Genomic DNA, 15665 nt, shown 5'->3' with positions numbered 1-15665 from the left:
GGACATTCCAACATTCTTCTTTGGTTAGCCATGTATGTAGTTACAGAGAAATCATAAGGCTCATCCCAAACCACACACTTCTGCACTATTCTACATAAATTTTTAGTGTAAGTAGTTAGAGTTAAGGCTGATTTGTACTTCTGCGTTGAACCTACAGTGTAGGTATTCGTCACACTCATTAGTTTTCTTTAGAAACACACAAAAAAGACAGTCTTATAACTTATTCTTTAGATAAAATGGGGATCATTGATGATTATACCCCTAATAAAGAGAATACTGCTGTGGCAAACTGGTAAGCTTGCTAAGCAAAATCTTATGCTTATGTTATGAACCTAACCTTCATGTTGACATTTTGTATCCCCAAATATTTGAAGGGCTCTCAACCATGACAATGGTGTCAAGCCACTGAAAAGAAGTTGCTCATTGCCACTCCTCAATGAAAAGTAAGTCTTTATTGATTTATTCATATACAGTATTTACATCTTCATAGACCTAATAGAAGGATGTAATTTACTACAGTATGTTGTAAAATGTACAAGTTATGTTGATGTCTCTTCCATTGCATAGGTTAGTGTATAATGAAAATACTGTTAGCTTCAAAGAGGGACAGACCCTAACCCCCAGCACTGAGCAACCTGCTTTTTCAAAGTCATTAGATACAGGTAAATCAATTTCAAATGAAAAATCAGCCACCTTGTAATTTAAAATTCAATTGTAAACGTAGTGCTATTAATTTAGTAATATGTTCTTATGTACAAAATTGCACAATGTTCTTATACACAATATACATCAGTTCAGAATTAGAATTATCTAAAATGTGGACCAGACGGACATCAGATTTTGAGTGTAACATTAATTACAAGTTTCCCTTTTTCTGCAGGTAATTCAAGTGAAGAATTAAATCAGGCAACAAAGGCTATTGAAAGTATGAATATAAAGGACCCAATTATCAAACCATCACTTAAGACACAGAAATCAAAACATAAAGGTAAGAGCTTCTAATGCAAACAAGCCAAGCTGATGCCTGTGAGTAGAGCTCAGTTGTTAAAATAAAAAAAACAAAATAAAAACTGAACAACTGCAATCTAAAAATGCAAATATGACTAAACCATTTTAAATAGTGAAAGAAATTTGCTATTACCTCATTGTAATGTTGTAATACACATTGTTCTACTTATTTCTGGTTGGCTGAGAGTGTAATGGCTGTCTATAAGACGCTCGCTTCTGTCTTTAGTTCATAGAAGTTGATCCTGTTGTCAAGTGATGCAGCACACAATTAATTAGCCTACAAAAAACAAAAAAACAAAACAAAAAAACAATAGAAACAAAGAAATTGTTTTATTGGTTATAATAGGAATTATATTGGCTTTAATGGAAACTATAATTGTCCCTGTGGGTCTCTATTGGTCAAGTGTTGGCTTATGTTGGTGTGACATGTTATGTCTAGTGGATATGCTTATGACTGACGCCACACTCACTGTGTCTGTCTCTTGCTCATCCCACAACAGTGCTCAGTCAGTGTGTTTCCTTCCTAAGAGAGAAACTTGACTCGGATGCCATGTCAACACACATGACTGACTAATGTGTTCAGTCCACTCTCCTATGAAGTTTGACAAGGTTCAAGCTTGAGAGACCCCTGCCATTGAAAAAGGAGGTAAAAAGGGGTGTCACCTAAATAGCCCTCATGGTTTCGAGCCGGGAAAGAGTTTGTGGTGGGACACAGGTCATTTCAATGGCTGTTTTTACTGTGTTGATGCCATACCAGAGAAATTTTCACACAAACTTAAATCCTCATTGCGAGGTATGTATGCTCGATAGACCCTGTGGAGCAGTTTCTTCCGCATTCCCCGGACAATGCTCTTGCTTTCCCAACCGTTGTATGCCAGGAACGAGAACACTATTTTTATTTGTTCAGTATGCCAGAACTCTACCATGCCCCAGCATGAATGACGGCTGCACGGGGCACAAGCATCTTCACATAAGTGAGCAAAAATCCAGCTGAGCCAAATCAGATGCTGCGCTTTTTCTGCTGATACCATGCAGTGTCTGTGTTACCTCAACAATTATTTGCTGTTGCTGAATCAAAGGTGTGAGTGCCCAGTCAACAAGTTTCCTTCCTATTAATGAAACTTGACTCTGTAACCATGTCAGCACCTGACCGACGAACGTGTTCAGTCCATTCTCCTACATTTGAATGCGTCGGTACCAGTGAGCGCTGGGCTTGATGGCCATCGCAGCTGCCGTTGCCCTTCTAGGCTTGCTATGGATGAGACCTTTCCAGTGCTGGCTCAGCTCGAGGGTCCCTCGTAACATTTGGCAACACGGTCACTTTCACCTCTAAGTGAAGTGTCACGGTTTAAGCCATGCTAGCTATTGAGTGTGACATTTGCCAAGATGGTCTGATGCACAGTTGTCACCATGGTTGCATCCAATGCAGGCTGGGGAACCCTGTGCAACGGAGGCCCAGAGATTGGCACTTGGAGGACCTTTCATCAGACTTCAAAGTTTCACACTGTTAGATGTTCTTGTATTTCGCTGACCAGATATTGGATGGCTCACAAATGTATCAGAGTTCTTCTAACACATAAAGAAGAGTAAGCCAGATAAAGTGCTTGTTGGAGAAAAGAGTTTATTTATGTCGACAGTGTGGAATATCTCTTCTGAATCTTAACCCAAAGTTCTGCCAGTGTGAAAGACCTTTATACCTGAAGAACAATAGTGTTAGTACCTCCCTGGAAGGCACATGTGACAGATTTCTTGTTCTCTCGTGAAGGAGGAAGCGGGAGCCGGATAAACAATCCATGTAAGACTTTATTTTTAACACTTTTCAGCGTAACACAAAGGTTTGCTTTTCAGCACAACATAAATGAATGCACACATAGACACTGCTGTGTGCTTCCTTCTCTCTCCACTTCGGCGGTCTGGACTGCCCTTTTATTCCTCTCCAGCTCTCACTGAAACACAAAACAGCTGTTAGAGATAATTTCCCACAGGTATCAATCCTTACCGCTCTTCCTCTCCCGGCCTCGCTCTCCACAGATGTTGCTCGGCCACGCCCCCATCACCACAGCCCTCAATATATTACATACCATATATCCTCAATAAACAAGACATACAGGATATCTCCAATACAGAAGACATACAGAATATCTCCAATACACAATACATACAGAACACAGATGCAACTGTTACAATGTAGAAATTATTAAAGACTAGATATAATTTAAATACACACAATTCTTCAATGTCCTGACTCATACGGATAGCACTGTAGTTGTAGTGCAAATAAACCGCCAAGGAGTACAGTCAAAGTGCCCATTGTTAAACCTGGAGAGCCGAATTCTCCTCTGGAGCGAGTCATGTCTCCTCTGTGCGACACACGTCCCCGACCACCTGAACAGCAGAGGAGGTTTACTCTAGTGTCAGGGTGCCAGAACAGAGGAATAGAGACTCCACCCTCAATCAGTTCAGAGGAGTTGGGAGGTATTCGGGAAGACAAACCTGTTTGCCTCCCTAGAGACCACGCATCATTACAGAAAGCTCCACCAGGCTTGGACGCCATGACTCACAGATGGCCAGAGAAATATAAACAAGAATCCTGTCAGCTTGCTACATAAAGTATTGAGCAAGGTATGGGAAGACAAAGAAACTGGCCCAACAGCCACTGGTTCCCTATGTGGTAGAGCTATGGATTCTCTCCCATGGGAAATTCCTTTGAAGTCATATCTGCTCTTGTATGCTTTTGACACGATCTGGCATCCTCAGCCAGAACTATGGAGGCTGCATGTCTGGCCTCTGAACGGGGCTCATCTTACACAGTAGGGTTGTCGCAACCTGTGTTAAACACCATACTACAGGCCAGCTTGTAAAGCTAGGTGGCTTGTCAAATATTTAGGGAGGAAAAGGAATACTGATTTGCTGGAGGAGCATAGCAATGGGGTGCCAATTAAAACACCTTGAGACATATATCCATTAACTTACTTTATTTCATCATGACCAGTGCCAGCACATAGGAAATGACTCAAAATGGTGCAACGGACTGGTATCTAAATCGTGAATGCACAAAAGACATGAATGAATGAACATGAAAAAATATTCTACAATATCATGAATTGAAAAGACAACAACATATATAAAAATACTTCCAATATTGTACACAATGATTTCAAACAATCAAGATAAAACGTGACTTACATTATTCACATAGTCACAGCACCAAACAAAAGTCCCAAGCAGCAGCCTAAGAGAGGAACAAAGGAACTGCTGCCATGCTGAAGTAAACACAATTTTAGAAGGCCACTCATTAGCAACAACAACCCACAGCTTCCAATAGTGGGCTGGGCTTCAATGACAGCAAAGTCATGGGGATTTTCTACATGGCCGCATGGATTTGTAATCCTGTAATATACTGTAGTAATGTCTTCGAGACATAATAATGCAGTTTAATAAAAAACATGAATGTATATTGTGCCTTAAAATAAATAATATAATAATAAATTAGTAAATAATATTTGTATTTAGTCCCCCAGTGAGCAAGCTAAAGGCGACTGTGGCAAGGAACAAAAATCTCCATAAGATGTTGGTTAATGGAAAAAAATAACCTTGGGGGAAACCAGGCTTACTGTGGGGGCCAGTTCCCCTCTGGCTAAACAGCATAAATATAATGCCAATATTAGTTATTTATGTGTAGTACAAGTCATTATTTAAAATGTGTAAACTAAGTAAGTGTTAGGGGCCAATGTTTAAATAAAAAGATTTTGTATGAACTGTAAGATTAATGACTAAAGTCTTTGAAGTCCATCCTGAATTAACTGCAGAAGTGAACACAGATGCATTGTCCTTTATTATATGGCTGATGAAGCCTTAAGTTGGTAATAAATGTAATGTTTCAAGTTGTTTAAAGTTTATTTTGATCTGGATATGACCAAAAGTGGTGTTGTTCAAGTCGGTTAGTTGTTTACTCTGTAATTAGTCTCTCCACTTCTATCAGCCTGTCCCATTCATAGCGATCTGCAGTGACATGCTGCCGCTGCGAGAGCATGAGAGCATTGATTGACAGCATAATTAACATATCAGTGCAAATTTGAGGCAATAGGTGTGTTCGACTTCAACTGCGCCTCACCTTACCCATCGGCGTGATTCAGTCACGGCCAGTCGCCTGATGTTTGCTTTCTTTATGGCATACGAAGTGGATGCGATAGAAATTCAGATAAACAGATTCTTGAATTTTACATATAATAACCAGAAACACCATTCATTTGAACAGAAAGTAGAAAAATAGAAAGTCCGATATAGGCCTGCATTATTTTATTACCAATAAATGAGTCAGTATATTTGAATCATCTTGGATTGTTTTGATAAATAAACATGATATAAGATTACGATTACATGAAAAGAGAATTGTACTTTTATAAAAACAGAAGATTTGTGAGAGTTTAGCCAAACTGAAGGTGTCAGAATAAAAATGAAACGCACACATTCTTACACCAATTATGCTTAATAAGCCAGCAACAAAAATGTTGTTATTACTGTTGTTGTTGTTGTTGTTGTTGTTGTTGCTGTTGTTGAAATTGTTGTAAACATCTGCATTTCTCTAGATCCATACCGAGGTTTGGGCAATCTAGGTGGAACCTGCTATTTGAATGCAACATTGCAGGTGCTCTTCATGACTAAAGATTTCAGAGATGCAGTTCTGGGGTCAGTGCTTTTGTTGTTGTTTACTTCTTTATTGTTTACTTTTTCTGTTTTGTTCATTTTTAAAATGGCTAAAAGTAATTATTTACAATTAATTATCACACTGACATGAAAAACAACTGTTTGTTTAGAACGCCTATGGACAAGAATGTTGGATTAGTGTCAGCATTAAAGAAACTATTTGAAGAGCTCACCACCCAAAACTCTAATGCTCAGAGTGTCTCAACTTGGGAAATAATCAAGTGTCTCAGAATACAGAATGGTAAGTTTCAGATGGGCACACTTAAAAAATATAGCCCTTTTGTATGTACCAACTAATGAAAGTGAATGTTAGCATGCTATATACATGCTGGTTGGAAGCACTACAGAGTATATTTTAGTTACTATACTATGGTTAGCACAGCATTTGCTAAAAGAAGCTAGCAATTTAGTGAGTCTTAATATTTATCTTACACGAAAACGCATAAAATAACACTTATTTTAACATTTACTCTCCCTATCAAGTCCCCAGCAAAGCATTCTGGGAAATGTAAACCCCCTGCCCAGTTTCATCAATGCTACATTAACACCACAAATAGCCTTCTTGTAGTCCCAACTCAAATGGATTGTCAACTTCCATTTTACAAATGCAAAGTGATAGAATGCACTGAAATCAAATTGTGACAAAACATTCTAGAATTGTGTTGCTTTAGTTAATTTTAATTAAGTAAATTAAACAAGCAGCAAAAAAAAATAATTTTTTTTTTTTTTTTTTTTACATTAACAGAAATGCTATTTTAATGTTGGTTAAATCAGTATTTAGATATTGTTTGATACCATAATATTGTTTATTGTAACTATTGTGTTGTAACTTATTTCTGTTTAGTTGTGTTTTTTGTGAGATGGAACTCTGTTGTGCTTTTAGTACAATGCACTTTTGGGTGATAGCATTGTTTTTGCATTTTTCTCTTTCATATCAGTGAATATGCAGCAAGATGCAGTGGAACACTTCCTAGACATCCTAGAGAAAATAGGCCCAGATTTGTCAAAGGTAACCTCTGTGTGTGTGTGGGCATGTTTATGTGGTTTACGAGGACAATTTTGTAGGTTACAAACTGGTAATTACTAGGGTATTATGCTATAAATGTGGTTTATGAGGACATTTCTAGTGTCCCCATAATTTAAATTGCTTAAAAAACATACTAAACTATGTTTTTTTGAAAATGTAAAAATGCAAAAAGGTTTCTGTGAGGGTTAGGTTTAGGAGTAGGGTTAGGGGACAGAATCTATAGTTCATACAGTATAAAAATCATTATGTCTATGGAAAGTCCTCATAATTATAGGTAGACCAACCTGTGTGTGTGTATGTGTGTATGTGTGTGTGTGTGTGTGTGTGTTGGACCTCATTTCTTTTTTTTTTTTTTTTGCAAATGTATTATTATTTTTTTTACATTTTATTCATATATTTATTACCATTTATTCTGTGTAAGGGCATTTTCACCTCTAGCTCATTTTGAGCATTTGTTTTGGAACCTGGTGTTTTGAGACCTGGTTCGTTCAGACATATATACTGTAAATATAGCAATCACACTCATATCCACAACAAAACAATCAGCCCGAGACCACCTGGACGAAGTTGTCCCAGTCCGATAATGAATTAACTCTGATGCGGCTCGCTCTGAGGCAGTGAGAATGCAATGTGATCCAATGGACCAACAAACCAACCAATATCCTTATGATAACCATGAGCATACCTGATGGATCTTTGGAGAAGAAATCTGTAGGCCAGCATGCTCTGCAAGTTTTGCTCCTGTGGAATGCCAGCTCCGCTATATTTCACGACAGTACTGATTCAGTATTTACTTATTTAGTATTTTTGTATAATTCCCACATACTTTGTGATCTACATCACCTCAAGCTGTTTGTAAAGTTTGGGGTGTGTCTGGACTATGAGCTGTGCTTTCTTCCTCTCTGCCCACCTAAATGTAATTCATAATCAAATGTGGATATAGCCTTTTTGGGCAAATACATTAGATATAACTGCACGTTTAAAAAGGTGTTATTTAATATTTCCCGAGATAATTTTAGTATGATCTCTTCTCTCTGTTGGATAGTGGCAGAAGATACACAGGAAGGACGGCATTCGCAACTTCTAGGAGGCATGAAATAAAACTAGTGCATCAGTTTCATTTTATCCATCTTTACATGGCTTCACTATCAGCTGTGTGTACGTGTCACAAGAACAAAAATGAATCAATGGACTTTTATTAAAAAAGAAAACAAACAGGAACAAAAACACTCCAGATTGAGAAAACAACAGAAACAGGAATCTCTAAACAGAGTAACAAACATGAATAAACACAAGCCCAACTGAGGCATGACTAAATCAACTGAATATACAAAACAATCTGGCAAAGACATGAGGGTACAAGGCATAATAAATAGGGAGGATAACACATGAGGAACAGGTGAAACCAATTAACATAATGAGGACTAAACAAGGACTAGATGATTCGGTGTGGTGTCAGGAGAGCACATCGCAAACACAAACAAAGATCAAGCCATGTGCTCAGACATTTACAAACACAAACAAACCTAAAACAGACAGAAAGGAGAGGGCAGTTCAGACAGGATCATTTTGAAATGTTGCCTTGTGAAAGCTAACCGAACCAAGAAGAAAATGCAACAATCTAACCATTTTAGCCCCTGATTCGGAAAAAAACAAAAGAGCTACAGGTCTGAAAACACCCTAAGATTCCTGTTCACCAAATGCTATGACATGATTACAAGCATAACTACCAGTTATAACTACTGTAATTACTTAGATTTCTGACGGCACAACATAATGAAACAAAGCAATGGAATGCCAAACCAGCAGTTGTGTATGCTGGGAAAACATGCAACATCCTCACATTCAGGGCTGTCATCATGGTTAGACAACTGGGATTGTTGTCCTGGGCCCAGTAATGACAGGGGCCCACTAAGTCAGTGGTTTTCAAACTTTATCAAAAACTGTTTTTCTTTACTGATTTTTAATTGACGCGGCCCACAAAACACCATTACGTAAAAGTGTATGTTCAATCAAGTCAAGCCTTAAGTGTACCAAAAGAAATATAACTTACGTAGTGGGAAAGGTGCACTAGCCTATTCTGCAGGACCTGGTCCCAAGCCGGTTTGCAGGACGACAGGACGACACACATGTCAGGAGAAGCGTTAAGTTTGTTTCTTTGTTCCATTTTCATCTTGATTAAAATGGGCAGTAGCAATAAAATGCTTGCTTTGCTCAGCATGGGATCCTCAGTGGAAAGGGCCAATTCAGAATGAAGACATTTTTTCGGTTTTGTGAAGAGCTTTTAGTATGCTGTCACGGGTTAGATGTAGCATTTCTGATTCTTCAGCAGGAGTTAAATTCAGTTCTGCTGTTGAATTTGGGGTTTCAAAGTCAAAGGAATTTTTCACCCATCGCTTGTCTTTCAATTCACTGGGGAAACAATTACTTGTGAGAGGTGACAGTTTCTCTGTATTTCATCCCTCATTTCATAGACTTGGCTGTTCTTCTAAATCCTGGGCAATATCCTCAAACAGCAGTAACACAGTATTCTCACTAAGAGGAATTATTTTGAACTTTTCAGCTGCATTTTCATCCAGTACCTTACTAAATACACCGATCAGCCACAACATTATGCCTAATATTGTGTAGGTCCCCCTCGTGCCACCAAAACAGTGCCAACCCACATCTCAGAATAGCATTCTGAGATGCTATTCTTCTCACCACAATTGTACAGAGCAGTTATCTGAGTTACGCAGACTTTGTCAGTTCGAACCAGTCTGGCCATTCTCTGTTGAACTCTCTCATCAACAAGGCATTTCTGTCACAGAACTGCCCCTCACAGGATGTTCTTTGTTTTTGGCACCATTCTGAGTAAATTCTAGAGACTGTTGTGCATGAAAATCCCAGGAGATCAGCAGTTAAAGAAATACTCAAACCAGCCCATCTGGCACCAACAATCATGCCATGGTCCAAATCACTGAGATCACATTTTTTCCCCATTCTGATGGTTGATGTGAACATTAACTGAAGATCCTGACCTGTATCTGCATAATTTTATTATGACACACAATTGGCTGATTAGATAATTGCATTATCTAATTATTAATTAATTAGGTAATATTAATCTGTCTGCGATTGTGGGGTGCTTTTTCTCTTGCAAAACAATATGAAACTTTATAAAAATCTAAGTGCAACTTGTGATTGTGTGTTACGTTTCTAGTGAGTACCTGAGCTGATGATTGAATTTCCTGAGTCTTCCTTTAAAAAAAGACATTGGTTTATAAGCCGTATTTGCATGACGTCTACTTAAATGTATTTCCAAATTTGCTGGTTCCAAACTTTCATTTCCCAACTTTTCCCCGGATATTAAACTGTTGCTAGAACAGTTTACAAAGCCAAACTTTAAAAAATCATCTTTATATGGCCTTGCTCCAGATTTCTGCGTTTTCTTTACTGGGCAAGAAGTACTGTAACCTCCACACTGCTTGCAGGTATCACCCCATAACCTTGCAGGCATAACGTTTTCTGCAGCTTCATTTGAAGGGTTTTTGGTCTCAGGCACTTTTTTTCTTGTGAAGAAATTATATATAGTACTGTTTGACTTTGGCCTATTCATGTTCAGCATGAAAGAAATAAAAGACAAGCTGAAATTGTCACGTTAGTGAAGTGTCTTTCATCGTTGCAGTGGCTGCGTCAACAACATGTGATTGAGAGTTTAAAAAAACAGCCCAGCATTGATTGATTGTATGTAGTGTTAAAGGAAATATTAATAGTGGAAACTGAAAACAGGAAGGGAAAAAGTGGGACAAAAGGCGGAATTGAATCAGGGCCATCTGCATGAAAAAAGCCAATCCACACCATCGTTACATCCCACGCCACTGCAGGGACACTTACAGTGCAGTTTGTCTTTAATTTCTGTGTTTCCACCAGACTATTGGGGTGTGTTAATGTGCTATGTGCTATTTACACCTAGTGCAAATAGTCACTCCATCTTTTAATTTAGCTGTGCTTGGATTTGCAACATATTCTCTTTCAGACCGTTTAAGTTTCGATTCTAGAATATGTTTTTGCTTAATAAATAATTATTAGACCTCTTGAAAAAGCTTTAGATGTCTGCCATAATAAGGACTTATCTTCAGTGGAGGGGGAATTAATAGACAAAAACTAACTAAACTCTGAACTGAAATAAGAAATAAACATACTGTCTTTCAAAATAAAAGGATTATGTCTCCAATTCCTAGTCTGCTTTACAGGGTTCTTGAGTTTCAAATATAGCAGCATGGTCAAACACAACTGTATTACCAATAGAACAATTGTCTAGTAATTGGAGCACCCTTTTAAATGCAAAGAACTATCGTGAACTCTTTATCAATTGGGTGCTGAGTCCTCCACAAATTAACATACTCAAAATCATCACACTGAGCATTGATAAATCTAGCCTGAGATGGGGAGACTATTACTGTCAGTATTTTATACATTTTAAGTCTCCACTTACAATTGAGCAACAAATATTAAAGGGGTCATGTCATGCATTTTTATTTTTTTTTACTTTATTATTTTCCTTAAGTTTACTTATAATGTTAGTAAAGGTTTTTGCACAAAAATATGACCCTTTTTCACCCTGTCTCTGGCCCCCCATCTGAAACACTCGGTTTTAAAGACATGCCCACTGTGTTGTGAAATCGCACCAGAACAGCCCTGGAGCGCTGAGACCCCGGTTTAGCAGTTGCAACATAATGGACACTCTCAATCTTTATCCTCCTTGATTTCATTTGAATGTTCAGAAAGTCCAACAACCAAGTCTCAAAAAAATTTCAGTTTCCAATTTATGTTCCTTCATCTCAGAGAATCAGAAGAATCAGAATGAGCTTTATTGTCAAGTGTGCTCACGTACACAAGGAATTTTTTTTGGTGATAGGAGAAACAAGTGCACACAGAACATTACATTGAGATACAGAATATAAAACAAGTTAAGAGTATAAATGGACATACAAAAAATAGGACATATAACATAGAATGGCTTATGTAATTGTGCAAATGGTAATATATGTGCAGGGTAGGGGTATGTATAATTATTGAATTAAATGAGTGAATTTACATATGTACATGAGATATTTATTTACATTATTGCACTATGGGGAGTTCTGAAGGCAGTTTAATTGTTCATGTGGTAAATGGCCTAATAGTAAAAACTGTTCTTGTGCCTGGATGTCCTGGCGCTGAGTACTCTGTAGCGCTGGCCAGAGGGCAACAGTTCAAAGAGGGAGGTGGCAGGGTGTGTGGGGTCCAGAGTGATTCTACCTGCACGTTTCCTCACCCTGGAGACTTACATGTCGTGGAGGGTGGGCAGGGGGCCACCAATAATCCTCAGCAGTCCTGACTGTCCAATGTAGTTTTCTTCTGTCTGATTTGGTGGCTGAACAAAACCAGACAGTTATAGATGTACACAGGACAGACTCAATGACGGCCTAGTAGAACTGTGTCAGCAGCTCCAGTGGCAGGTTGAACTTCCTCAGCTGGTGAAGGAACTACAACCTCTGCTAAGCCTTCTTCACAATGCATGATCTTTGGCTGAAAAAAAAACAACCTGGTTGTTCAAGATTTTATCCCCTCTTCTGTAAGCATCCTCTTTGGCATGACAAAGCTGTCTGAGTTTAGCTGTAAACCATGGTTTATCATTATTGAATGATAAAATTTCTTAGTAGGGATGCACATATCCTCTCAGAAACTGATATATGATGTCACAGTATCTGTGAGCTCATCCAGGTCTGTGGCTGCAGCTTCAAAAACACTCCAATCAGTGCATTCAAAGCAGGCTTGTAGTTCCAGCCTCATTGGTCCATTTCTTTACAGTCCTTACTACAGGCTTAATTGATTTTAGTTTCTGCTTATAGGTCAGGAGAAGATGAACAAGACAGTGAACAGAGAGTCCTAAAGCTGCACATGGGACAGAGCAATATGCATCCTTTAGAGTGGTATAGCAGTGGTCCAGTATATTTCTGTCTCTGGTGGGGCATGTGATGTGTTGGTTGTATTTTGACAGTTCACGGGTGAGGTTAGCTTTATTAAAATCTTCCAGAATAATGATAAGAGAGTCCGGGTGTTGTTGCTCCATGTCTGTGATGTCATCAATCAGCTGTTGCAGCACTGCATTCACACATCCTTGTGGCGGGATGTAAACACTCATTTACGTTGATGTAAAAGCATGTACTGCCTCCTCTTGTTTTCCCCGATTCTGCAATGTGACCCGCTCTGAACAGCTGGAAGCCTAGCAGATGTAACGCACTGTCCAGGATGGCTTCATTCATCCAGGTTTCTGTGAAACATGAGCAGCAAAATTAGAAAAGTCCTTATTTGTTTGAGTGAGCAGAAGCAGTTCGTCCATTTTGTTGGTGAGGGAGCAGACATTTGCCAGATGAATACTCAGCAGCGGAGTCCTAAAGTCACGTTGACAGAGCTTCATAAGCGCGCTTCCCTCGCTTGCATCTCTTGAAGCGCTTGAAGAGCACTGCTGTGCTTTCAACTAAGATGTCTAACAAAGAGTCTGAATAATCAAACACTGGCAAAAAATCATTAGGTATGCTCTGCCAAATATTCAGCAGTTTATCCCTAGTGAAACTGATCAGGAAAGAGTGACAAAAAATATGACAAACAAACAAAAGTAACAAAAACGCTAGAGAGCTCCACACCGAAGCAGCCATCTGCAGTGCCATCTTGATATGATCTTGTGCACTTATCTTTGTAGATTTCTTACTTTATCCTTGACCGGGGCTGCAGCATCTTCCATGGCGGAGATCCCATTCTCTGCTTTGGAGTTCTGTTTCTCATGATTGTCCAGTTTTTCACTGTGGTGCTGTAAAATTTGTGTGATCAGACCCAGTTTTCATCAGTCACCTTTATAATATAGTCTATAATCTCTGCAATCAGGCGGTGAAGTGCAGGGTCGAGAGGGCCAGAAGCGCTAGCTGTGGTGTAGTCCTCATTAGAATGTTGGTTTGGCTCTGGTTCCAAAATATTTTGTCATCCTCTGAGGCATGCTGTCTGATTGTCTCAAAAAATAAGACTCCAAGCTCCAAGCAGCCATCTTGAATCCCCTACGCCATCACAATATTGATAATGATTGACATCTTTGTGTATGGTTTTCATTTTATCAGTGAGTCTTGGAGAACTGGTACCCTCAGGAAAACCTGTGAAAACTGCAAAACTTGCTTTTTGTTTTGTGTTATCAAATTCTTGTTCCAGTCCTAAAGCTCCTTCTAACATAGTGAACTGTGAGTCCATAATAACAGGACAAACTCAGGTCAGATGGACAATATTTCACAACATTTAATGGACAATCATGAAACAGCAGCAAAACAGGGTACCTCGGGACACACAATTCTCCTTCATAGTAAACATTCACAAAAACTGGTAATCCCTTTGTACTGTAACTAATAACCAGTGGTGGAAAAGGTACTGAATTTCCATAATTAACTAAAAGTTCAGATACCGCACCAAAATATTGCTTAATTAAAAGTAAAAGTCATCCATTGAAATACTACTTCAGTAAAAGTAAAAAGTACCTGGTTTTAAAAGTTCTTAAAGTATTAAAAATAAAAGTAAATACTTCAAATTCAAATCAGTTCATCTTATAAAATGCTATCCATCCATGTTACTTTTAAAGGGGTCATGTCATGAGGCATATCATTTCCCTTGATGTTTTGACATATACTGAACTATAAAAACATACTGTAAATTTCAGAACTCAAAACATAATCCCCATGCAATAAAATAATTAATTGAAACCAAGCTGCAAAAACACCTCGTTCTCTACTCCGCAACTATGCTACGTCACTAGGGGTACATTAATTCATGACCGCCTCTACAGTGAAAAAACACCAACGCCTACTTTATATCCTTGTAGCCTTGGCCCCGCCCACTGGTGCTTCAGGTCGTAAACAGAGGATGCGTCTCAATCAATGTCGTGAATCAGTATACGTGTACACGAATTCGGACACTCGTAAGGGTATTGATCCACTGAACATTGGGACACTTATGACTCAATTAGAGCTCGACCGATATGGGATTTTTGAGACCGATATGGATACCGATTTTAGAGGGGGAAAATTCACCGATTACCGATACGGTGGCCGATAATAGTTATTTTTTGAGCTGGTATGAAAACAGGCCTTTTCTATGTGGATTTTGCACTGATATGACCATGCAAAGGTACTCAGAAGGCTGCTTTCTTAAACAAATATTTTTTATCAAAGAATATTACATTATTATTATAATTGTCAACAAATTCTAGAAATGAACACTAAGAAAATAAAGAATAAATAAAAATACAATACATAGTTAAATAAAAATCAGCAATGTATGTTTAGTATCCGTCAATTGCTGACCATTAAAATAAAGAATAAATTCAAATAAAATAAATAGCTAAATAAACATCAGTACTGTTTAGTATTAATCAAATGCTGACTATTTTAATACTGCCAGTCAATTAGGGGCAGGTTGTAAAACAAGAAGCATTTACATCTGCCGAGTCAAAAGATAAACAGCGGCAGTGGTGTTACACCGTATTCTGCTATACAAGTTCAGGGGAAACTTTCAACGGTGGAAAACCAGACTTTTAAATATTACATTTTATAAATGCAACGACTTTGAACTGTTTGGTTGAAGGGGGTACCGAACTGTGAATCCTGAACAAAACAGTTTGGCGAATACATGTTTACACATTAGCTTCCACTCAACTGACAAGCAATGAAAGTAGCTACGTGGTTAGCTAGTTAGCTATGAGGTCATTGTCACGGAGAGTAAAAGATGGACGTTGTTTATTTACTTTCCAGCATTGCGTCTCACCAACTAGGTAACAACATAGTGTGAAATTGTTGGGCCTCATGTATTCAGATAGAAGACAAAGGCAGGCCTAACACAGTCGTAAAAACCTAACTCAAGC

The 15665-nt window shown here is 38.5% G+C and overlaps 1 protein-coding gene across 1 annotated transcript in view; it reads left to right on the top strand.

The window, feature by feature from the left end:
* The first annotated feature begins 236 nt into the window (after positions 1-236).
* Positions 237-15665, top strand: part of LOC127415617 (ubiquitin carboxyl-terminal hydrolase 36-like) — a 46407-nt gene continuing 30978 nt past the window's right edge. The window contains exons 1-7 of the mRNA XM_051654378.1: positions 237-292; positions 375-443; positions 568-662; positions 881-988; positions 5598-5697; positions 5826-5956; positions 6654-6724. Of these exons, the coding sequence (XP_051510338.1) occupies positions 237-292; positions 375-443; positions 568-662; positions 881-988; positions 5598-5697; positions 5826-5956; positions 6654-6724 (630 nt within the window). The remainder of the gene's footprint in view (positions 293-374; positions 444-567; positions 663-880; positions 989-5597; positions 5698-5825; positions 5957-6653; positions 6725-15665) is intronic.

This window comes from Myxocyprinus asiaticus, chromosome 2 (genome assembly GCF_019703515.2).
Source record: "Myxocyprinus asiaticus isolate MX2 ecotype Aquarium Trade chromosome 2, UBuf_Myxa_2, whole genome shotgun sequence".
Classification (NCBI taxonomy): domain Eukaryota; kingdom Metazoa; phylum Chordata; class Actinopteri; order Cypriniformes; family Catostomidae; genus Myxocyprinus; species Myxocyprinus asiaticus.
Note: the sequence above shows the minus strand (reverse complement) of the source record. Positions and strands in the feature narration are given on the sequence as shown.